We start from the raw sequence: 26156 nt of genomic DNA, 5'->3' as shown, positions 1-26156 counted from the left end.
AGCATGGGAATCTGTGTCTCTTTTTGTTGTGTCATCTTGTGTCAGCTCTCCGTGTGGGTGGCACCATTCTTAGGCAGGTTGCACTTTCTTTCGCGCTGGGCAGCTCTCCTTACAGGGCTCACTCCTTGCGTGTGGAGCTCCCCTATAGAGGGGACAACCCTGCGTGGCAGGGCACTCCTTGTGCGCATGAGCACTGCACATGGGCCAACTCCACACGGGTCAAGGAGGCCCAGGGTTTGAACCACGGACCTCCCATGTGGTAGACGGATGCCCTAACCACTGGGCCAAGTCTGCTTCCCTGTTTTCTTGATTTCTTTTTGAATTGTTGTTTGCTGGTGTATAGAAACACCACTGATTTTTTTTCATACATACACTTTTTTATTAGAGAATTTGTGAGCTTACAAAATAATCATTCATAACATACAGGATTCCCAAACATCACCTCACCACCAACACCTTACATTGTTGTGGAACATTTGTTACAAATACTGAAAGTAACCTTGCTGAATTCATTTATTTTCTCTAGTGTTCTTTTAGATTCTTTGGGATTATCTATGTATAGAATCATGTCATCTGCAAGTAGGGAAAGCTTTACTTCTTCCTTTCCAATTTGGATACATTTTCTTTCTTTTTCTTGCCTAATTGTTTTGGCTAGCACTTTTAGTACAATATTGAATATCAAGGGTGACTGTGGACATCCTTGTCTTGTTTTTTATCCTAGGGGTAATACTTTTAATCTTTCACCTTTGAGTATAATATTAGTTGTTTTGTTTTTTCATATATACCCTTTATTATGTTGATGAAGTTCCCTTCTTTTCATTTTCTGGGTGTTTATTCAAGGATTGTTGGATTTTGTCAAATACTTTTTCTGTATCAATTGAGATGATTATATAGTTTTTGTTCATTCTATTAATGTGGTTTATAACATCAATTGATTTTCTTATGTAGCCACCCTTGCACATCTGGTATGAATCCTACTTTATTATTTTTTGTAGGGCCAGTCTAAAAGTTGGCATATTTTAATTAGCCATGAGAAGTTGTACTTATTTTGTGTAGCTTTGATTTAGGTTAGCCATTATACTATCCTGATGTGAGTTATCCCAGACAATATCCCAAAGTGTTTTGCCTAGTTAGAAACTTCACATCATCCCAAAATTATCCCAGGGTGGAAAAGCCATGGGAAGTCACAAGTTTATCAATTTGTCTTCTGGCTTCTTTACATGTATTTGTCTTGGTCCATTAGTTAATGTTTCTGACCTCTGTGGTGTACACAACCAATAGCAGTAAGTTTGCTACTGTCACTTAAACAATCTCTGCATGTTTTCAGTCCATTTACTCCTGAAGAAAGAAATGTTGGCCATAATTCTAGGTCACTTCTTAGGTCATCCCTTGTCTTTCTTTTCATGCCCAAATAATTCACTTTCCTTTAAGAAGTTATTTTTTAATCCTTTCAATGTATTAATAACTTTATTTCCATATATCTCTATAAAGCCCATGTATCTCTTAGATGCTGATGGTGCTTAACGTGAAAGGAGAATAATTTTCTAATCTTTTTAAAAAATATATTCCTACTTTTGAATGTCAAGTATACTTGTCTACCAAACAAGATTGATATATTGGGGCATATTATCCACTTCTTCCATATTCCTTTTGTTTTCTGGGGATGGTGGTTCTGAAGCTGTATAATTCTTTGTGCAATTTAAATATATTATACTATGTGAGCTATATTCTGTTTTTCTAGTTCTTTCTCAAATTATTATAATCAAGGTGAATTTTAATTCTCTCTGCACAGTATAGGCAAATGCTTCTTTGCATATGCCATTAACTTAAATATATATTCTTTAGGACTACTAGTAAACAGGGCTCACTTGCAAGACACCAGTTTCCTTGTATTCTCATTTCATTAATGAAACACTGATAGCTAATCTTTGAATATGTTCTTGTATCTTCTTATATAGTCTATTTATAATTTATTAGCCTGATGATTTACTTTCAGTAGGACAGTTTATGATAGAAATCTGTCCCTTGATGTTTTCTAAAGGAGATGATGACTTTATCTAATTCCTGTCCATTTTATATATGGGGTTGGTACTGTATAGACATCAGACAAATTAGTAGTAATAATTTAGTTAACTTCAAACAATTCCCAAGAAACCCTAGGACTACTTGTACCTTCAAAGAGATTAGGAATATTTTTTCAAACTGAAAGAGAAATGGTTAGAATTAAGTAAGATAGAAAAGAATATTAATGAAAAAAATACTAGTATTTGATTTAATGAAAAATGAAGCAGAAAATCTCTATACTAAAAACAGACTTGTTTTAGAATGAACTTTGCTGAAAGTGTAGTTTATATTGCTGGCATGCATGAATTTTGGAGTAGGTATTATTTTAATACAGAATGCACATTTTTCATCTAATTTCAGTGATATGCAATAAAGTTATTAAAATTATCTAATCCCCTGTGGTGGTTCATAAAAGAGAAAAAACATTGAACAATTGATATTGTCGTACGGTAAAAACTCTATTCATGACTTTTATTACACATGTATCTCTGATTCACTATTCGCATCTATATGCAGTTAGTTTGAAATACCATAGAAGGGATTTCCTATCTGAGAAATTTAGCAATAAAATGTGAACTGATAGAGTTGAATATATTAATGTATTATGTTTGTTGGCTCAAAAATTTCAGTATCCTATATGTCATATATGGTTGTGCCATGGTTTTAGGTTGTTAATTCTCAAGCTTTTGCTTGGCTGTCTCAACTGCGTCACCAGTGGGATGACACAAAGAAACACTGCTTTGTTAATATTTGTGATGCCCAGTTCCAGTACTTCTATGAATACTTGGGAAACAGTCCTCGACTTGTGATCACTCCACTAACTGACAGGTAATATTATAAGTTGAGTCAGGTAGGAAACTAAGCCAAAACATTCTCCAGCATGGACATGAGATTAGCAGAAAAGGAATGGAGAGAAAATGATGAACTAACTGGGAAACTCTATGAGAGCAGTAAATAACTAATTAAGGAAAATCCTGAACATTGATTTTTAGTTAGAGACAAATTAAAGATACCCAAACTAGGGAAAAATGATTATAGAAACTGTACAATAAACACATGATGAAATCAGGGGTCAATTAATATGGCTCAAGGCAGCATCTCTGATAACTGAGTCCATTCTCCCCAGTTAGCTGCTATTAGGATTCCCTGTCTTCCTGTACCCAGCTCCCCAATTCTTGCATCCTTTAATTGGAAGCAGATCACCAGGATAGTCTATGATCTAATTCATCTTTTGAAGGATTACATATAGTGAAAGGAGACGAGGAACAGCATAATAAGATTCATTAGATGATTCAACAAATAATAAGAAGCCCTGTATTAAGTGCTATTCTATGTACCTGAGTAAAAGTATTGATTTGAACCAACTGGGTTCCTGCTCTTACAGAGCTTATTTTCTAGTTGGGTGTGACAGGGAATTGGGTGGGAATGAAGAGGAACAAGAAACCAGTCAATTATTTTTTTGCTTTTTTTCCCTTTTTTTAAAAAGGAGCTTTAGATTACATAAATGTTACACTGAAAATGTAAAAGATTCCCAAATACCCCACCTCTGTCCCCCTCCCACACTTCCCCACATTAACAACATCTTTCATTAGCGTGGTAGATTTGTTACAACTGATGAACATGTATTGAAGCATTGCTACTAAGCATGGTCTATAGTTTACATTATATTTTACATTTTACACCTCACAATTTTATAGATTTTGACAAGATGAATAATGACTTGTATCCATCATTATGATATCATGCAGAACAATTCCAATGTCTCAAAAATACCCCAAGTTTCACCCATTCTTCCTGCTCCTTCCTCTCAACCTCTGGTGACCACTGTCTTTATATTAATGTTAAAAGTTCTTCCATTACTAGAATAATAATAAGTTTATTTTAGTCCATAGTTGCATCCCCCACTTATGTTTGTTCATTCCTCTATCTTGAGGATCTTGGGATAGTAATGCCTACTCTGCTTCTGATTGAGAGGGGCTTAGGTCCCAGGGGGCAGATGGATGGAACTGTCTTGTTTGAAGTTGTAAATACTCTGTGCTTCTTAGGATGGTCATTGTCCGTCATCATCCTTTTATTAGTTGTCCTGAGTGGGTCTGATGAACTGGAGAGTAGGTGTTGGCTGCATCTCTGCTGAAATTCAGGGTTCAACCAGCATATGAACAGCAGAAGATTAAAGTCTCTGGGACATACATTTAATGGGTATAGTGCTAATTATAGGTTCAAATAAAAGGGGTGGAAGAATCATGTGTAGGAAAATTATAAATGAGTCTAATTTATACACTACATTGGGGAAATAGGTTTTCATATATTCCAAGGTAAGGCCCACTGATGGGGTGCTGATTTCCTGGGGTCTGCCCTGCCTATAGTGTCAAGATGTCTCTAGAACCCCCCCAGTAGCACTCCTACTTGAGGTACTGTTCACTATAACAAATAGTGAGATTCTCCTGCATATATGAAACCTCTAGAATGCCCTCCTGACTCAATTTGAAATCTCTTAACCATAAAATCTCACTTGCATTCAATATTTTCCTCTTTTGGTCTAGGTCTTTCTCCAAATGCATCATTAGTTGGATTTTGGTATTAATCCCTCAGTGCCAGGGAGGCTTATCCCAGGGAGTCATGTCCCATGTTGGGGAGAAGGCAGAGAATTTATATGCTGAGGTTGGTTTAGAGAGAGGCCACATTTGAGCAACAAGGTGGCCCTCAGGAGGTAACTCTTAGGCAATATATATTACTAGGCCAAGTGTCAATTTCATAAGAACAAGGTACATAAGTACAAGCATCAATATCAAGGGCCTGGTGCATTGTCCCACCCTCCTTTGCTAGACACTGCCCTTGCACTCCTGAGATTCTTGCCACTCTATGAGAAAATGTGGCAGGACTTGCCATGCTAATGAAAGATGTTAATGTGGGAAAGTGTGGGAGGGGGAGAGGGGTGGGGTATTTGGGAATCTTTTATATTTTCAGTGTAACATTTATGTAATCTAATTATTCTGTGGGTCTCCACCTACTGAGATAACACCCCATGACCCATGAACACACACTCCATCCAGGCATGCCCTAAGTGCACCCTATACACTCATGTACATCCCACCACCACTGACTCCCTGGACCAGTGATCCTCCCCTGCCACAGCTGTAACCCCTCAGCAATCCAAATCTAAAAATAAAAAAAATACTTTTTAAAGTATTTTAGGTGGTAATACGTGCTCTGACAAAAATAAAACAGTGATATGTTAAAAAGATTGCCTTGAGAGGGGTGTCTATTATTGACTGAGCAAGAAGACATTTGAGCTGAGACCTAAATGATACCAGGGAGCCAGCTATGCAGAGATCTGGGGGCAGAATTATGGGCAAAGGCATGTCCAAAGTTCCAGAGGTAGAAATGAGCTCAGCCAATTCCTGGGATGAAAAGAAAGGCAGTGCAGCTCAGGTGTTTCCAGGGGACAAGAGCTTGCTATTTTTAAAAGTTCATTGCCAACTGACTCCAAGTAAATATATTTGTAAAAAAAATTTTTTTTTTACAATGGTCAGAAAGTTGTAGGGATAAGGCTCTGTCACATTGACATCAACTTAATTTAGTATTCCAACCTCTGCTGGCTTAGTTGATGGGAGGAAGCATGTTTAATCCCTGACACTCATGAGTTAGAAATGGTATATTCATGAAAGAACTTAGAAATGCCCACGATTTTACAGGATCTCCATGGCATAAAAATTTATCTGGGGATAAAAGTGTAGACAGCTTCAACTAGAAGTCTCTATAACTAAGTTGTGATGGTGGCCTTGAGAGTTGGTAGAATTCGCTCAGTAGTTTTGTGATTGTTCTTCCACATCTACCTTGGTGTGAAGGATTACAATTTGTACTTGGCAAAATCACTTGAGAATATTCAAAACTACAAACACCTAGTCTACTATATGTATACCATGGTAGGAAAGGGGGGCACAGGGGTTTGGAGAGGAAGGGGAAGAGGCCTTTTGAAGTTTACCAATAAGTGAGAACTGGTAGGTCATTAACTTTTTAATTAAAAAGTCACTGTGTGGGAAGATTAGTGACTTCTGGCCTATGAATGCTGCTCCAGTCATGAGGGCAGTGGGTGTTAAGTGGTCTGCAGCATTCACAGGTAGTTGTGATGAGTTTACCCCTCAATCCCAAACCTTTCCTGAATGGACTAACAGGAAAACCTGAGATGCTGAAACTTAAGTGGGAAATGGAATACAAGGGCTACCTGGTATCTGTAGATGACAATATGAACATGCGGCTTGCAAATATGTAAGAACACATAGATAAGGCATTTTATCCTGACAACTGGCTGAAGTAAGGTGTAATAATGACCTTTATATCAGAGGAGTTGAAGAAGGAGAAGCCGGAAATAAGAGAATAGCATCTTGCTTGGGATATATATAGAGAGAGAGAGAGAAAGAGAAAGAGAGATTGAAGTTTTGATCTTCAACTTGGCTTGTGAATTATTTATATTTATATATTTATATGGAAAGCTGAAATGTTGAAACAATTGAAAGATTACTCACAGAACTAGTGCTTTAAAAGCCATCCAGCTTCATTCCAGTTGGTTTTTTTTAATAAGACAAATATTCTCTTTTTTTCTATAGGGAAAATAATTTATATGCTTTAGAAAATTTTATGAAGGCGAATTTCAGCCCTTGTAAATATATGTTATCTGAGACCTTTCAAAAACAGCTGTTTTTTTCATGGTGTATTCACTTTTGACATGTATAAAGCTAAACCTTTTCTTGATTTATATGTACTACAATATTTTATTTCATAGCCAATAAACTATTTGTTACTTATATCAGTATAAGCTAAGTAATGCACATGTTATAACTAAAATTGAAATGGACACAAAAGACACTGTAAACTGCCACTTAAGTTTAAGGCAAATGATTTGTTCTTTTAAGAGAATTAAGTTTTCGGAATAGAACTCCTTAATATGAAATAAAAACCGGTCTCATAGTTATGCTTTAAGACCATAAACTATCAATTTTCACTTAAGTTTAAACCCTCCAAAACCCTTCAGATATTTCAAAGTTGTACATTGTTACTCTACAGTGATGCAATCTATACTATCAACTTCCCTACAGACTGGTTCAGAAAAATGAGAAGATCATTTAAGATTTCATCTTAGAAAATGGCTGTTACTACACTCTAATGATCATTCACAATATAGTTATATCAATCTATTCCCAGTCCTATAACCTTTAGAATAAGGGCCTGTTTTCCTCAAATTGCTTAGGACATATATGGTACAGGATATTGCCATTACTGAAACCAAAATCTACAAAATGTGCCTCAGACATTCTGGTAATAAAATGTCTCACTACTTCTATTCAAGTAAAATAAAAGTCACTATGTGGTTTATTTTGAAGTTACAGAGGAAGATGAATATACATTTGATAGTGGAATAGTGCTGGATAAGAACCATCTATCCATTGTGTATATTTTCTTCCTCCTCCTTTACATTAATTTACTAATTGTTTACATTAACTTAATGATGACTTTCAAATATGGTCATCACGTCTTATTTGATGGTACCCTTTGCTTTGTGAGGCAGACAGGGCAGATGGTGCCACCTTTTTCCATAGATGGGCAGGTTCAGAGACTTAAGCCAGCTTGTGACTGATGGACGTGGGCTGGAGCACAGGCATATTGGTGAGGGGGATGCAAGCAAAACCACTGTTACAGAGAGACCCCACAATCCAGTGACTGAAGTAACACAGAAGCTAATGTCTTCTGGCAGTTGTGTAGCAATTCAGAGGTGCATGGTTCAGCAGGACAGACTAAGGTGACCAACATCTTAAATGTGGCTTCTACATTCATTTCAGTCCAGGTCAAACATCTAAAAGAAGGTGTCCCAGGGTTTGCATATATCATTTCTGCAATATCCTGTTGTTGAGAGCTTGGTCACTTCACTGGTTGGAAGGAAGGTGGGAACTGTAGTCTGTGGTTGGGCCCAGGACAAACTTGGAAACTGTCTCCTCCACAGATAGTGCTCGATTCTGAGTCTAGGGGCCTTCTACTCCATATCCATGGTAGGATGGGCTTAAACATGTGATGGATATAAGGTCTCAAACACTTTCCAATTTCATGAGTAATGGCTTCTGTTTGCACAGTACTTTAAATTTCCAGGGCATTTCCTTTGGCTTTCATAGTAGATCCCCATGATAAGCCTTATTTTATGGAAGAGTAAACTGAGACATACTGATGTCAAATATCTTATTTAAGATTAACAGCTGATGATGAGCAAAGGATGCACTAGTCCCGAGGTCTTCTGTTGTCCATGTTTTTCTATCCATATCCACTAGGACAAACACAATTTATAAACCTGCAGAAATCCCAACTATAGAACACCAGTCCATGTGAGGTCCTTGCTGTTTGTTTGTCTTTTCTTTTTTTGCAAGTATTAAGTTCTGTTTTGCATGATTTTCCTCAATCTAAGAACCTGGGTCCTACAAAAATACGTATCATGGTAATCTAAATGAATGTGGTAATATATTCAAAATGAATTCCTGAAACACATTAAATATAATAAAATTTTTATAGTTGCTTTATAGAATAAAATAAGTGTATGTTATTTTTTAAACTATGTATTTACATATATGGGCCATCTAGTCATATATTCCTTAAGGGTTTAAGGAAGTCAATGCTTAATTCATTTATTATTCAAGATTGCTATTCTTCTATACACAATAGTCCAAGATGTTGGCTGCCATATTAATCATATCTTTCCCAGAAATATCAGAAATTCACTAGCACTGCAAATCAAGTGTTATTATTGCAACAAAAAATGTATAGACCAATACACAGCTCTGATTAAATGATACAAATAAAGAAATTCATTCTTCTCTATTATTTTGAAACTGTCATCCTAAAAAATAAATTTGATGTAACTATTATGCTAACTCTTACTACTTGCCATGGATGAATTAGAAGTATATCAATATTTCATGCTACTACCACAAAATCCCAGATCTTGACTTATTAAGCTTAAAAGAAACATGCTTGATTGCCCCTTGTATTTTATAGAAATCTCTTATAAGATGTATTTATTTGTGTTTTCTGTTGCTTAAGGTGTTATATTACCTTAACTCAGTCACTTCATCTGACCATGAGTGGGGCTCCAGCTGGACCTGCTGGTACAGGGAAAACAGAAACCACCAAAGATCTTGGACGTGCCCTTGGCATGATGGTTTATGTATTTAACTGTTCAGAGCAAATGGACTACAAAGTAAGTTATAAATTGCTGTTTTCTATAACTATTCCTAATTTGGAATGATTAAAAATAGTAGCTTAAAGCCCCCTTCTGTTAAACTCTTAATTAACATTAAAAATCATTTAGTCCATAGGGAATGTCTATAAGGGATTGGTGCAGACAGGAGCTTGGGGCTGCTTTGATGAGTTCAATCGAATTGCTGTGGAGGTTCTGTCGGTGGTTGCAGTACAAGTGAAAATGATACATGATGCCATCAGAAACAAGAAAAAGAGGTGAGTGGTTTGGGGTTTTTTTTCTATTGTTAAAATAGAGTAATATGGAATAATGCGCTAAACCTCAGCTTTATAGTCTATTGCTACCTGTCCTTGTGTCATGAAATGGTTTAAAAGAATTATTTTGAATAACCTCCCATTTTTATTAGTGGTTTTAAATGTGAATACAATAAAGCTGTATTATCTTACTTTAATCACTTAAAAAATAGGACACACTTTTGGTGCTTGATTCCATGGTGAGTTCTCATCTGGCACCATTTGACACAGTTCCTCCCTGCTTGACAGTCATTTTTCATGTGGGTTCCAGGACACCACACTCTCCTGGTTTTCCTCCTACGTCAGACCTGCTCCTTTACTGGTTTCCTCTCACCTATAAAATGGGGACAATAGTGTAGAGTATTGTGGTAATTAAATAGGTTTAAAAAAATACTATGTGCCCAAGTGCTTGGCACATAGTAGGCATCATGTAAGTATTAGCTGTTGTTTTTTATTGTTGTTATTTTCCGATCTTAGATATCACAGGGCTCAGACTGTGGACCTCTTCTTTCCTCTGTCTACATATGCTCTCTTGGCCATTTCATCCGATCATATGGCATTAAATGCCATCAGTATTTTGTAGACTCCCAAATTCCCAGACATCTTTCCCCCTGAAAGCTAGACTTCTGTAAACAACTGCCTGCTGGGGTATCTCAAGAGTCTACTTGGAATATTATAGGCCTCTCGTAGGTAGCATATCCAAAGTTAAAATCCTGCTCTTTCCACCAAGATCTTCTTTTCTTGTTATCCCCATCCTAGCAGATTGCACCTTCACATTCTTCCAGTGACCTAGGCCAAAATCTTTCAAAATATATCCAGACCTAGCCACTTATCAATGTGGCCAAACACACTGGCACTTAGGGTTTGATGGCCTAATTTGAGGATCTAGTATTATGGTCCTCAGTACAATTTTAGATCTCTTTGTAACACTTTTGTATACAGTGCAACCTGAAAACTGACCTACTCATCCCCCCATTTTTTAGGTATTTTGCTCAGCCGTCTTTCTTGTCCACAGGAAGATATTCAGTCTCTCCATCAGGGAAAGAGAGTCTAACCCCTTGGAGCTGTAAACCTCTTGTGAAGGTTTCCAGTTGATCAGTAGTAGATGCATCTGTTTGTTTCCACCTCTTAGAAAATCTTCAGTCCTTATACTCTCTGGGTCTGGTATACCAGTTTTCCTATGACTAGGTAGATTTCTGTTGCCTTACCTGTCTCTAGTCTAATGCCATCTTAGAAAAGTTATGTTCTTCCTTCTTTGAGCACCAGTCGTATTTTATTTAGCTTCTAATCAAAATAATATTATTTATGTAATACAGATGTCACTTGTGCCATCCTTTCTTATGGAGATTAAGGTAACTGATCTTTGCAAGTTCATGAATTCTGAAAATTCCCAGCCATACTTCTTTTCTTTCTCTAAACTATGATTATACTCAGGTTATAATCAGGTTATAAGCAGGTCATTGCAGGCCTAAAATTTGCAAACACTCAAGCACTCTGCACTAGCGCCCTGTCTTTCTTTGAACAGTCCTGCCAAGGCTTTCTGCGTAGCCTAGCCTGACATGCTGGGGGATGAAGGTTTCTCCATCCTTACTTTGACTGTACAAAATCTACCCTCCTTTCCACTCTCTTTATTTTTTCTTTTCCTGCTCTGTGATTTAGGCCCAGCTCCTTAAATAGTTTTAATCTTAGAAGATTCTTATCCCTTACTTCAGGCCTCCTCTTTCTCAAGAAGAGATCAGCCCTATACTTTGTCTCATTTACCCCCATATGAATTTTTCCTTCTACTTGTCCTTCAGGCTTCTCCCCATGCATTCTAATGATTAATTATAGTTATAGTCACAGCTAACATCTGTCGAGTATTTACCTTGTTCCAGGCATTGTACTCTTAGCCATATAGTCACATAATCTTTTTTAATCCTCCTATTACCCAAAAAAGATGGGTAATAGATCTCTATTTTTATTAGATGATGGAATTGAAGCATAGCGCAGGAATTAACATGCCTAAAGTGATAGCACTGGTCTCTGAACCCTCACTTTCTGACTCCAAAGCCACTACACTCTACTCCCTCTCAGTAGTGCTCAATAGATAATTGTTGAATGGCTGTGTGGAAGGAAGGAGGGAGAGATGGCGAATAGACTTATTAAAATAAAGACTTAACAGGGCGATGCTTTCTTCTTTTAGCATGGACATTCTCCATTTATGCAGTATCCCATTCAAGGAATTCAGCCCACATTGGAAGGCAAAAATGCCTTCACCTATCATTAAATGTTAGAGTAACCAAAACTTCATTTTAATATTCTAGCATACTATGCCTATGCTAAATGTAAAAGAATACTTCCTGTATTCATAATTCCTTTGGGAGAAGGGAGGGTATTTTTAATAAACATGCTGTAAAACATATTCAAAATATGTATGCTTATGAATTTTAAATAAAATCGCTCAGAATAAACAGCTTCCTAATAATAATTTGCATTTTGCAGTGGTTTGCATTTGTCAGTGTGCATTCATATTCAATGAACACATTTAATTGCATCAACATTCTTTTTATGGTAGATTTGTATTTCTTGGGGAAGCTATCACATTGAAGCCATCAGTTGGAATATTTATTACGATGAACCCAGGATATGCTGGTCGAACAGAATTACCAGAAAATCTCAAAGCTCTTTTCAGGCAAGTATTATGCTTGTGGCTTAGCATCTGGAGCACTCATGCCACCTAACGTTGCTGGTTTGCACTGTTAACTGATTTGTTTTTACTCTATGGAAAAACCTTTATTTCTTTGGAATCCCTTTATAGAGATCACTTTCACCATTGTAAATTAACCTTTTTAAATTATGAGATCCAGACTTGAAATCATTATTTAAAAGTTACAGGATACATTTGAATATTTAATAATAGCTCTTATAATGATTTTTCTGTAATAAATGTAATTTTCACAAATTAGAGAATGTTTAGAAAATATAGAATAGGATGAAGAAAAAGTACATCACCACCACTCAGTGTTTTTTATGAAACAATTTATGGGGTTTAGATGTTATTGTATATATGATTTTATTTAGTTCTCTTCATTTAATATGATTACATAAGCATTTTATCATATTGAAATTTCTTTGTCAGAATCTTTAATGATCAATTTTATTTCTTTAATTGATACAGGGTTATTCATATTTTCTGTTTCTTCTTGAATTAGTTTTATAATGTGCATATTTCAAGGAATTTATCTGTTGTCTAGATTGTTGAATTTTTTGACATAAATGTTTTCATATTTTTCCTTTATTATCTGTAGTGAAGTCCTCTACTTCATGGCTAAGATGGGTAACTTGTGTCATTTCTTTTTTCCTTGAAAAGCTAGAGGCTTATCAGTTCTAATGAACTCTGTTCAAAGAACAGCTTTTGGTATCATTGAATTTTCTCTATTGTGTTTTTGTTTTCTATTTCATTCATATTCTGTTCTTTATTATTTTCTTCTTTCTGCTACTTTGAGTTTAATTTGCTTTTCTCTTTCTAGTTTTTGTTTATTTTGTTTTATAATAACCTTTATTTTTAGAACAGTTTTAGATTTACAGAAACATCGAGAATATATTAAATAGTACAGAGTTCCCATATACCTTACACCCAGTTTTCTTGTTTATTAATATCTGTTATATTTGTATTGCACATTTGTTAAAATGAATGAACCAATATAAATACATGATTATTAACATTTCACTTTCTTGATAATGTCCTTTGCACAAAGTTTTTAATTCTGATGAAAACTAATTTACCTATTTTTTCATTTGTTTCTCCTGTATTTGGTGATATGTCTAAGAATCCATTGCCTGATACAAGGTCCTGAAGATGTTCCCTTGTATTTTCTTCTAGGAGTTTTGAGGTTTTAGTTCTTATATTTGGTCTTTGATCCATTTTGAGTTAATTTTTATATATGGTAAGAGTAAGAGTGCACTTTCACTCTTTCGTATGTTGATGCCCAGTTTTTCAGATACCATATGTTGAAGAGACTATTCTTTCCCCGTTGTGTGGACTTGGCTCCATTATCAAAATCAATTGGTCATAGATGTGAGGGTTTACTTCTGAATTCTCAATTCTATTCCATTGGGCTATATGTCTTTCCATATGCTAGTACCATTTTGATTTGATTGCTATAGTTTGGTAATAAGCTTTGAAATCAGGAAGTGTGAGTCTTTCCAGATATCTTCTCTTTCAAGGTGGTTTTAGCTATTTGGGGCCCCTTAATCTTACATATAAGTTTGATGATTAGCTTTTCCGTTTATGCAGAAACGTTTGAATTTTGTCTGGGATTTCATTGAATCTGTAAATTGCTTTAGGTAGAGTTAAATCTTAATATTAAGGCTTCCAATTCATGAACACAGAATGCCTTTTCATTTGTTTAGGTCATCTCTAATTTCTTTCAGCAGTGTTTTGTAGTTTTCTGCATAACCTTTACATCCTTGGTTAACTTTATTCCTAGATATTTTATTCTCGTAGTTGTTATTGAACATGGAATTATTTACTTGATTTCCTCCTCAGATTGATCATTAATCAGGTATAGAAACACCAGCAATTTTAGGATCCTGATCTTGTACCATGCCACTTTATAGAATTCATTAATTGGCTCTAGTAACTTTGTGTAGGCTTTTTGGGATCATGTCAACTGCAAATAAGGAAAGCTTTACTTCTTCCTTTCCAATTTGGATGCCTTTTGTTTCTTTTGCTTACCTAATTGCTCTGGCTAGAACTTCCAGTACAGTGTTAAATATCTGTGGTGAAAGTGGACATTCGTGTCTTGTTCCTGGTCTTAGAGGAAAACTTTCAGGCTTTGACTGCTGAATATGATATTAGCTGTGGATTTTACATATATGACATTTATCATGATGAGGAAGCTTCTTTCTATTCTTAGATTTTTGAGTGTTTTCATCGAGAAGTGGTGCTAGATTTGGTCAAATGCCTCTTCTGCATCAATTGAAATGATCATGTGCTTTTTGTTCCTCATACTATTAATGTGGACTATTACATTGATTTTCTTATGTTGAACTATCCTTGCATTCTTGGGATGAATCTCATTTGATCAGAGCACTAATGCTTTTATTGAGCTTTTGAATTCAGTTTACTATTATTTTGGGATGAACTTTTGCATCTATATTCACAAGGATATTGGCTTGCAATTTTCTTGTAATATTTTTATCTCACATTGGTATTCCAGTGATGATTGCCTCATTGAATGAGTTTGGTAGTACTCCCTCAGAAGAGTTTGAGCAGGATTGGTGTTAACTCTTCTTGGAATGTTTAGTAAAATTCACCAGTGAAGCCATCTGCTCCAGGGAGATGACTGATATCTTTTTTAGGAGATTTTTGATAACTGATTGAATCTGTTTTTGGTCTGTTAAGATCTTCTGTTTCTTCTGGTGTATGTTTAAGAATTTGTCCATTTCATCTAACCTTCTAATTTGTTGGTATACAGTTGTTCATAGTATCCTCTTATAATCCTTTTTATTTCTGTGGAGTCAGTAGTAATGCTCCTCCTGTCATTTCTGGGTTTTGATATTTGTGTCCTCTTTCTTCCTTTGTCAGAATAGCTAAAAGTTTGCCAATTGTATTGATCTTTTCAAAGAACCAAGTTCTGGTTTTGTTGCTGCTTTTTGTTATTTTTTAAAATTTCTCTATTCATTTATCTCTGCCCTAAACTTTGTTTCCTTCCTTCTTCTCACTTTGGCCTTTTTATATTATTCAGTTGTGATGGTAGGTCTATGATTTGGTATCTTCCTTTAAGGATTTAGAACTATAAATTTCTCTCTTAGCACTCTCTTTTCTGCCTCCCATTAAGTTTTGGTATGTTGTTTTACTTTTTCATTCACCTCAAGGTATTTCCTAACTTTCTTTGTGATTTTTTTTCTTTAACCCATTGGTGGTTTAGGAGTGTATTGTTTAATTTCCATGTATTTGTGAATTTTCCAGTTCTCCCTCTGTTATTGATTTCTAGATCCATTCCATTTTGATCATAGAAGGTACATTGTATAATTTCATTATTTTTGAATTTATTGAGATGAGTTTTGTGACGTAACATGTGGCTTATCCTGGAAAATTATCCGTGTACACTAGAGAAGAATGTGTGTTCTTTTTACTGTTGGTGAAGTGTTCTAAATATGTGTCTTTGGTCTAGTTTGTTTGAAGTATTGTTCAGGTCTTTATTTCTTTATTGATCTTTTGTCTAGATGTACTATCCATTATTAAAAGTGACAGATTGAGGGAAACGGACTTTGGCCCAGTGGTTAGGGCGTCCGTCTACCATATGGGAGGTCCGCGGTTCAAACCCCGGGCCTCCTTGACCCGTGTGGAGCTGGCTAGGCGCAGTGCTGATGCTCACAAGGAGTGCCGTGCCACGCAAGGGTGTCCCCCGCGTGGGGGAGCCCCACGCGCAAGGAGTGCGCCCGTGAGGAGCCGCCCAGCGTGAAAAGAAAGAGCAGCCTGCCCAGGAATGGCGCCGCCCACACTTCCCGAGCCGCTGATGACAACAGAAGCGGACAAAGAAACAAGACGCAGCAAACAGACACCAAGAACAGACAACCAGGGGAGGGGGGGAAATTAAATAAAATAAATAAATCTTAAAAAAAAAAAAAAAAAAAAAAAAAAAAAAAAAAAAAGTGACAGATTGAATTGTCCTACTACTAATGCAGAACCATCTATTTCTTCCCTTAAATCTGTAAATATTTGCTTCATATACTTTGGAGCTCTGCTTTTAAGTGCATTTATATTCATACTTGCTTTATGTTCTTGTTGAATTGACAATTTTATTAGTATATAGTGTCCTTCTTTGTACCTTGTATCAGTTTTTTTTAAAACTTAAAGTGATATCTAATATTAGTATATCTATCCCAGCTCTATTTTAACTATTTTTGCATGGAAAATTTTTTCCATCCTTACCATTTCATCATACTTGTGTCTGAATTTTGGGTGAGCCTCTCAAAAACAATAAATAGTTTAGTCATGCATTTTTACCCATTTTGCCAATATATGCCATTTTCCTGGAGAATTAAATACATTTACATTTAAAGTAACTACTGATAATGCAGAACTTTCTTCTGACATTTGTTATTTGGTCTTTGTAAGTTTTTTCAATTTTTCTGTTAATGCCTACTTTCATTTCTATTTGATTTTTTGTAGCGTACCACACTAAATCCCTTCTCATTTCTCTCTATCTTTCTCATATATTTTCTTTGTGCTTATGATAGGGCTCAAATTTAACATCCTAAATCTGTAAAAATCATGTTTATTTGATACTAACTTAACTTCGGTAGCATACACAAATACTGTTAACTATACTCCTCTGTCAAGTCACCCACTTTTTTGTTGTACCTATTACAGATTATATCTTTACATGACATAGGTCCAAAACCATACATTACACATTGCTTTTCTCCTGTAGCTTTCAGAACTTTCTCTTTGTACTTGGCATTTGACAGGTTGACAACTCTGTGTCTGGGCATAATTCTCTTTGAGTTTACTGTTAGGGGCTCATTAGGATTCTAGCATGTATATCTTCATGTCTTCTATTAAATTTGGGGAGCTTTCTGCCATTATTTCTTTGATTATTCCTTCTGCCCGTTTCTTCTGTCTTCTCTTTCTGGTACTCCCATAAGGCATGTATTGGTATAATTGATGGTATTCCACAAGTCTCTTGGGCTCTTAGGTTTGCTTTATTCCATTCTTTTTTTCTTTCTGTTTCTCAGCCTGAATCATTTCAATTGTCCTATCTTTAAGTTCACTGATTCTTTCTTCTGCCAGTTCTAATCTGCTGTTGAAACCACCTAGGGAATTTTAAAATTTTGGTTATTGTGGTCTTCAACTCTGGTCCTTTGGTTTGATTTCTTTTTAAATTTTTATCTCTTTATTGATATTCTCATATTGTTATTTTATCATTTTCATTTTTTCCTTTAATTCTTTCTCTGTTTTCCTTTATTTCTGAGCATATTGAAGATGATTTTTTAAAAGTTTTTTGTCTGATATGTCCAAAGTTTGTTCTTCTGCTTGATGGTTTATGGATTTTCACCTTTTTCCTTTGGATGGGTTATCATGTCCTGTTTCTTTGTCTTGTAATCTTTTATTCACACTGTACCCTAATATTTTAAAGTGTTAACTCTGGGGATTAGTCCCTGAGCTGCCTGTTTCTTAAGTTTGTATCTAACTAGTGATTTGACTGGGATTTTCTTGAGTTCCAAGAGCTGACAAAAACAAGCAAGCAATAAGAGGATGGCTGGGAAGGCATATTGATATTTAATGTATATAGAAATTTTAATTAACCTGACTGTAAAAGTGTGGAAATTGATAGAATTGATGGTAACACATTATAGTGAGTAGCAATTGCTTTACAAATGGGATTGTGGCTGAAAATGGTAGTCTAGGGATTTAAATGTTAAATGAAAGAAAGCTAGAGAATACTCTAGGAACTGAATAACACAGTGAACCCAGGAGGTGGATTAAAATTGTGGTTAATAGTGCTAAGGCAAGAATGTCATTATGTGAACTAGAATGGATATACATCACTATTGCAGGGTGTGGGAATGTGGAGAATCATGGAAAAAATATAATTAATGTAACCTATGGACTGTAGTTAACAGAAATACTGTCATGTTCTTGCATCAATGCCAAAGATGTACTGTGTTAATAATAGAGGGTTATGGAAAAAATATATCAAGTGTACATTATAGACCATGGTTAATAGTAATACTCTGATGATACTATCTCATAATCTGTAACAAATGTTCCACAGTGGTGTGATGTGTGTTGGTGAAGGAGTGTTGTATAGGAATTTCACACATGTGCGTGGTCATTTTGTAAGCTCACAACTTCTGTAATAAAAATATATTAAAAAAACCAATAAGCAAACCTGTAAAACACCTTTCACAGTCTTTGCAAATTGGCTCTCTCCTGGCTGGTGCTCTTCCTCAGAGTTTAACCCTCCTATCTAGAAGATCAGCCTGGGGAGAAAGTGCAAGGTCCTCTCCATTTTTCTCTGAGGCTGCATCTTGTCCTGGGCTGAGGCTTGTGACCTTGGGAATTCCCCCATTTACAGGAATTCATATGCCTTATGAAACTATGAAATCAACTCTTCCTGCCTAATCCCCCACCCCCACCACAGTTGTCTTTTATATCTCTTAAATCAGGTAATCCTTTCTCCCTGGTTGCTTTGATTTAATTGTTTCTTATAGTGGTTTGGCTCTCAGCAAGCTACTTCTGCCTGCAAGGCAAGTCTGGGGCTGGTGAGCCAGAGAAGCATGTCCAGGTTTGGTCTTTCAGTTTTCTACCTGATAAATTGGCACTGATGTACAAGCACACCAGTATGCACATAGGGGTTATTCTGCTCCTTCCAGAATAGGGTCAGGAACCCAGAATGGGAGCATAGGCTGGCCCCACACCTTGCCATGGAAGGGTGGGAGAGGGGCCAGCAAGGTGACATGAGCTTCTCCTACCATTTTCAGAGCTGTGTTTTCTTGATTTGGTGCTTGTCTAGTTACTGCAACCCTTTGATTGTTTTCTAGAGTTTTGATTAAGATGATTCTGCCAGTTTTCTAGTTCAAGGATTCTGTGGGAGAACACAACCCTGGAGCATCTTATGTTGTCATCATGTTTGTCTAGAAGTTTCCTAAACCAACTTTTTTAAATGAAAAATACTCTTTTATATTTATCCCCATATTTACCATTTCTGGTACTCTTCTTTCAACTGCAGCACTTCTTTCATCCTATGAATTTCCTTTCTTTCTTCTTTTTTTTAGTTTTTTAATTTAATTTAATTTATTTTTTATTTATTTCTCTCCCCTTCCCTGCCCCACCCCCATTTGTCTGCTCTCTGTGTCCATTTGCTGTGTGTTCTTCTTGTGTTCGCTTGTGTTCTTGTAAGTGACACCTGGAATCTGTGTTTCTTTTTGTTGCATCATCTTGCTGTATGAGCTCTCCATGTGTGCAGCACCATTCCTGGGCAGGCTGCACTGTTTTCATGCTGGGCAGTTCTCCTTATGGGGCACACTCCTTGTGTGTGGGGCTTCCCTACGCAGGGAACACCACTGCGTAGCACGACACTCATCACATGGGTCAGGAGGCCCTGGGTTTGAACCTTGGTCCTCCCATGTGGTCAGACAACCTATCCATTGGGCCAAATCCACTTCCCCCTAATGAACTTCCTTAAACATTTCTTATGTGGTAATGAAGATTCTGAAGCTTCATTTTTCTGAAATGGTCCTCATTTCACATTGACATTTGGAGGACATATCCTGGATATAGAATGCAAGATGGACAGCATTTTCTTTTTCTTTCTGCATTTAAGAGATGTCATTGTATTGTTTTCTGGCTTATGTTGTTTCTCAAGAAGTTTGAAGTCATGCTTTCCTTTGTTCCTGTTTGAATAATATGTTATTTTATTTTTGGTTGCTTGAAAAATTTTCTCTTTATGACTAGTTTTCCGCATTTTGGTTGTGATATGCCTTCATATGGTTTTCTTTTTGTTTACTTTACATGGGATTTGTTGGGATTCTTATATCTGTATTTGTTTTTCAAAAAATTCAGAAAAATTCATCTTTTTTTCTATCAATATGCTTCTGCCATCAATTACTCTCGGGAAATTTAATTACATGTATATTAAAAACAGCTTGATTTTGACCCGCAGATCACTGAGGAGCTCTTTGTCTTTTCTCTTTTTGTTTCAGTTTTTTTCCTTCTGTGTGTCTAATCTGCTATTTAGCACATTGAGTTAAATTTTTTAAAAATCAGATATTGTATTTGTTAGCTGAAAAAGATTCCATTTGGGTCTTTTTAATATCTCTTACTTTTCGTATTATGTTCATGCTTTCCTGCAAATACTTACACATATATAAATAGTGGTTTTAAAGTCCTTGTCACTACTTCTATCATCTCACTTATTTCTGTGCCTGTTTCTATTGACTCATTTTCCTTCTGGTTTGGAGCCACTTTTTCCTGATTTTTACCATGCCAGTAATTTTTCACTGGATGCTGTACATTAAGGATTTATGTTGTTGAGTGTCTGATTTCCTTGTTTTTCTTTTAACATATTGGGCTTTGTTTCAACGAGTATTTATTGCTTGTAAATTAGCTTGATCTTTCAAGGCTTGTCTTTAAGGTTTATTTGGGCTGCTCTAATTCACCCTTTATTCTAGGGCTGATTTAGTTCAACTACTAAGGTGTGACCTTTCTGGATCTCCCCTGAATGCCCATGAATGCCTCTTCTTTCTTGTTGCCTCTTGAATGTCTGCAAGCTCTGTGTATTTTTCAGTTTATAACTCCTTGGTACTTCTCTTCCTGGCCTCTTGGGGTTTCATCTATACATATAAGTCTTAGAACTTAGCAAAGACTTAATGGTATCCTTATGCACATTTCTGGAGTTCTTCCTCTTCTCTACAACTTCAAGTCACCTCAACTGCTTCCACCTCTGATCGCTGTCTCCTCAACTCAGCAAGATTGCTGTGGTTTGCTTGCATTCATCCCACCCCATGCTGTGGTCTAGGAAAATGCCCCTAGGAAGAACCCTGAATTGATCACAAAACTCACCTTATTTCTTTCCTTTCCATAAGGAAGGATCTCTCACAATCCTTTTGCTGTTATCCAAGTATAAAAATAATGGTTTCATATGTTTTGTCTGGTTTTCTAACTGTATATGCCAGCAGTTAGATACTGTTCATATCTTTAAGGATTTCTAGCATACATGGCATGGCAGATTTCTTTGTACTCTTCTTAACCAAAGTCTTCCAAACATTGGTTTTTTTCTCTCTTCATTATTTAATCAGATCAATAGTAGGTGTGCTGTGGTGGAGCCCTGTTGGAGGAAGGGGGGACAGTAGTGGCAGTCGTGGAGGTAGAGGTGGTGGTAACAGATGTGGTAGAACTGAAGTCACCTGCAATGGGATTCTGCTGCTCTTGCAGCATCACAGTTTTGGCAACCTGAGCTCTGAAAGTGGCAAGTTTATTTTCAAGAGTATTGTAGTCCTCAGTTGAGGCTCTTCTTGAGAAGGGTTTAGTAAAAGAATCTGCCTGCTTGGGGGCTTGTCAAAGAAAGGATGGTCCTCCCAAAAGAGTTGCCTTGACGTGACCTCTGTTCTTAATCTTGTTGAACACTCTCATCTTCCTTTGGCCACCCATCTAAAATTGGCAACAACAAGAGGATGCAACTGCATCCTCTCCATTCTATTGTCTGGCTAGTAAGCTGGAGCAGAACATTTGGACACAGAATCAGAGATAAATTAGTACCAATTTTCCTTGTGATACTTCAAAATTAACCATATGGCTTCCCAGACCAAAGTATTGATTGCATACTTAATCCAACTTGTTGAAGAGCCAACCTAAATGATGCTTAATCTAGCCAGGTATTTAGATGGCAAAGTCTCCCCAAATTTGCATTTTAGTACTTCAGGTGTACATAGCAGCACATGTTCCAAAAACCACACTGGGCCTATGGCAGCTGGCAACTACTTCAGCTCCTTATTTATGATTTTGGATGTAGTAGATTTTTACTACTCATATAGTGATACGTATTGTTCTAATGTGATTTATTTCAATTCTTTTAAGCTTAAAATTTCCTTGTTCATCTAGATATTTAACAAACATTTTCACTTTTATTTATAATATTACTGTAATTCATCTATTGCAGTTATTTTGGTAGGCAATATGAAATGAATATTTAGACAGAATTATTTTCTCTTAATAGTTCATCAAATTTCCTAGCATCTTTTATTGAATAAGTCTTTCTTTACTCATAAAAACAGCTTTCTCTGGCATAGCAATTTTATAAAGAGGTCTAATTTTCTTGAAAAAAAAATGTAGTGAATAACTGTCCTAAAAATAAATGTAATGAATACAGAATGTTTTTGTTTGAAAATTAAATACCTTTCCAGTAATTTTTAATGTGTATTTTAGTTTACTAGCTGCTAAAACAAATATCATACAAAAGGTTGGCCTAAACAATGGGAATTCACTGGCTTATGTTTTTGAGACGAGGAGAAATCCAAAATCAAAGTGTCAGCAAGATGATGTATTCTTCCCCAAAGACTGTGGCATTCTGGGATTGAGTGCTGGGGTTTCTTGGTCCTTGGCTTTTCTCTCACATGGCAATGCACATGACAGCATCTTCTTTCTCTTCTGGTCCAATTGACTTTCAGCTTTTAGTTGCTTCCTCTACCTTCTCTCTCCATCTTACTTTCACTCTGCTTATAAATCAGTAATCTGGATTAAAGCCCAACCTGATTCATCTGGGGCCACACTGCAATAACATCTTGAAGACATCTTACTTACAATGGGACCAATGCAGACCAAGACCAAGACCAAGAACGTGTCCAAGCTAGGGCACACAATTCAGTCTATCACAATGAACAACCTAATTTCATTTTACCCATGTTTCATTTGGCCAGTGAAATTTGCAAGTGTTTTGAGAGTTTCATAAATTTTGCTTAACTAATTAAGTGCAATATCACCTATGTTGGAGTAATAATACATGTGTCAGCAACAAGTGAAGCAAAATTTGGATGAAGAGAGAATTATTCATGAGGCTAGGCAGTATGCTAGGACCATGAGAGTATCCTGATTCGCCACTTTCTAATCACGTAGCCTAGGGTGTGCCGCTTCAGCTTCTCTGAGCCTTGGTCTGTACCTTTATAAAACAGAGATAAAAAGAGTAGCTACCTCAGAGTTGTGAGGATTAAATGAACAGAGTACAGGAAACGCTTTTGGCACCCAGTATGGCATGAAATAACTGCTTAGTAAATAGTCTTTTTTTTTTTAAGATTTATTATTATTATTTTTTATTTCTCTCCCCTCCCTCCCCTTTCCTCCATTGCCTGCTCTCTGTGTCCATTCGCTGTGTGTTCTTCTGTGTCTGCTTGCATTCTTGTCAGTGGCACCGGAAATCTGTGTCTCTTTTTGTTGTCATCTTGCTGCATTAGCTATGTGTGTGTGCGGTGCCACTTCCACTCCTGGGCAGGTGGCACTTTTTTTGCACAGGGTGGCTCTCCATGAGGCGAGCACTCCTTGCACTTGGAGCTCCCCTATGCTGGGGACACCCCTATGCTGGGGACACCCCTGCATGGCACGGCACTCCTTGCGCACATCAGCACTGCACTTGGGCCATCTCACCACACGGGTCAGGAGGCCCTGGGTTTGAACCCTGGACCTCCTATGTGGTAGGCGGATGCTCTATCAGTTGAGCCAAATCCACTTCCCTAGTAAATAGTCGTCATTAATGTAAGTTTAAAATAAGTAAATTTTCTAGTCTTTTCTCTACCCTGTTTATTCTTCATCTTTACTTCTTTTCTCATATAATGAAGGGTGGGGCCAGCTCACCTGGAAGAGCTATCACTTAGAGCCAAAGAAATTCTGGAAAGTGTTTAGGATGAAAAATAAGATGTGCACGAAGTAGATGGCAATTATATTTACAAAAGCTGGTGAGCAAATGTTATTGGGATATTTGGTCTGAAGAAGTTTGAACTAACAGGCTTATTTATTTACTTACGCTTGCTCCTTCTTTACACTGTATTTCAATTGGAGTTTTTTTGAGCACTGCTGTTAATAGCACTTTGAGGGATAATGTTTTGGAGATGGAGCAGAAATATCGTATTTGACAGCTGTGTTTTCTGAATTCTCATCCCAGAAGTCTGTTGACCCCAGGCAGTTAAGTGCTAGAAATGGCTCATAATAGCTTGTGAGAGCAAATGGTTAAATTTTTGTGAATTTTGTGAGGCAGTTGTTTTACCCACCTATTAAAAATTTAATTACAAAAGCTTTCAATTCAATAAATTATACTAAAACAAAGCTAATAAATACTCAGAACATATCACTTCCTAGTTAATTTACTATGTTTCACTATTAATTATGCTTTTGAGGTTCTGTTATGTCCTTGTATGATGGTATATTTCTGTGCGTGTTTTCACAGTTCCTCAGTCAGTGATGTCACATGGTAGTTTCAAATCAGACATGGTCGGAGTATTTACTTTTTGTAAATCAGTGAACACTATTTTCTCGAGAGCTGACAGTTAAACATTTACTAGCATACCACTGGCCTCTATCCCAAAACTCATTGTTCATTTTTCTGCAGTGACAATGGATACACTAGAAGTTTATAGACTATACCCACAGATTTTCTTTAAGCTTCCACACTAGTGCCATTTTCACACTTCCCAACTTTTCATTGTATCCAGTGACTGATTGGGCATTTCTTAGCTGAAGAGTCTTGTTAGCCGTGATTGGCAGAAGTTAATTGTGACCTGCTTGGAAATGGTTAGAATGTTGGTGCAAGCTGATCACTTCATTTCAGCAATTAGTGCTTATTAACTTATCATACTATAAAACTATATTTGCTTTTTAGACCCTGCGCCATGGTGGCCCCTGATATTGAGTTAATCTGTGAAATCATGTTAGTTGCCGAAGGTTTTGTGGACGCACGTTCATTAGCCCGAAAGTTCATTACGTTGTACACTCTCTGCAGGGAGCTCCTCTCCAAGCAGGTGAGGGGGAGTTGTGAGTTTTTCTTGCTTTTTAACATCCTGTTAAACAGCTTTTGAAATATGGATCCATGAAATTTATCTTTCAAATTACAGACATTAGTTTTATATTTTCCATAAGAATTTGAAAATCTTTTACAATTAATTTTTCTGAATTTGAGACATTTTAATTCTAATGTTTCATTTTAAATAGTACACTTTTTAAAATCATTGGGCTCTATGTGATTTTTTAAAAGCTTTATCAATGCTACAACCATAAATGGAATTATATAAAGGCTCATTTTCTGGTGAGACTCTTGCTTTCTACCCTGAGAGGGTTATGTTTGTATGAGTTAGAGGAAACGAATTTGATTTTCTGAAGAACATGTCAAGCAATGTTAATTTTTTTCTGCATTTGTTGGTAATCCTTTATTTGCAGATAGGGCTAGCATTTTTTCTTTTTCTTAGTTTTGCTCTGAAAGGGATCAAACTTGTATGCTTCCACTACCCTCTAGTCAAGTTTCTTGCAAATTCAGTGAAGTTGCTGATATGCCACGAAAATAACTATTTTTATATTCAGCTTTTTGATCACCTTTGACTTTTGACTTCTTGACCCTTCATTAATTCCTGGTGACATTATTCTGCAGCTGTTCTAGAATAAAAATATTAAAAGTTCCACAGTTCCAACAATGCAAGTTACCTGTACTGCCAGGTATGCTCACTTTAACTTGCCCATTGTTAAGGTGAGATTTAGAACCTGAGGAACAAATTCATGCTGTCATTTTAATAACTGGAAATTTACATTTTGGGGAAAACATTTATGACGGTGTAATGTGCAGAAAGCCTTATACCAAATTGTAGATGTGATCTATAATTTGCATATGTTTTATACTATATTTTATATTGTGTGCTTTATGTACATATGAGATGAGTGGAAAATATTTTGTGATTTTAAACAATTGTCTCTGGGTAGTAAGATTATGAGTATTTTTATTTTCCTCTTTATTCTTGCTTGTATTCTTTTTTTAAAAAAAACAATGAGTGCATTTAAATTTTAAAGTCAGAAGAAAAATGTCATTGAACCCCAA

General features: G+C 36.3%; 1 protein-coding gene and 1 pseudogene across 1 annotated transcript in view; one reads left to right on the top strand and one right to left on the bottom strand.

Moving 5' to 3' along the window:
• Positions 1-26156, top strand: part of DNAH11 (dynein axonemal heavy chain 11) — a 372691-nt gene that overhangs the window by 146611 nt on the left and 199924 nt on the right. The window contains exons 32-36 of the mRNA XM_071215123.1: positions 2732-2892; positions 9148-9304; positions 9416-9561; positions 12152-12268; positions 24954-25092. Of these exons, the coding sequence (XP_071071224.1) occupies positions 2732-2892; positions 9148-9304; positions 9416-9561; positions 12152-12268; positions 24954-25092 (720 nt within the window). The remainder of the gene's footprint in view (positions 1-2731; positions 2893-9147; positions 9305-9415; positions 9562-12151; positions 12269-24953; positions 25093-26156) is intronic.
• LOC139438952 (mitochondrial fission regulator 1 pseudogene) lies at positions 21268-24754 on the bottom strand (annotated as a pseudogene).

Source organism: Dasypus novemcinctus, chromosome 5, assembly GCF_030445035.2.
Source record: "Dasypus novemcinctus isolate mDasNov1 chromosome 5, mDasNov1.1.hap2, whole genome shotgun sequence".
In the NCBI taxonomy this organism is placed as follows: Eukaryota; Metazoa; Chordata; class Mammalia; order Cingulata; family Dasypodidae; genus Dasypus; species Dasypus novemcinctus.
This window is presented reverse-complemented; position numbering and strand designations above follow the sequence as displayed.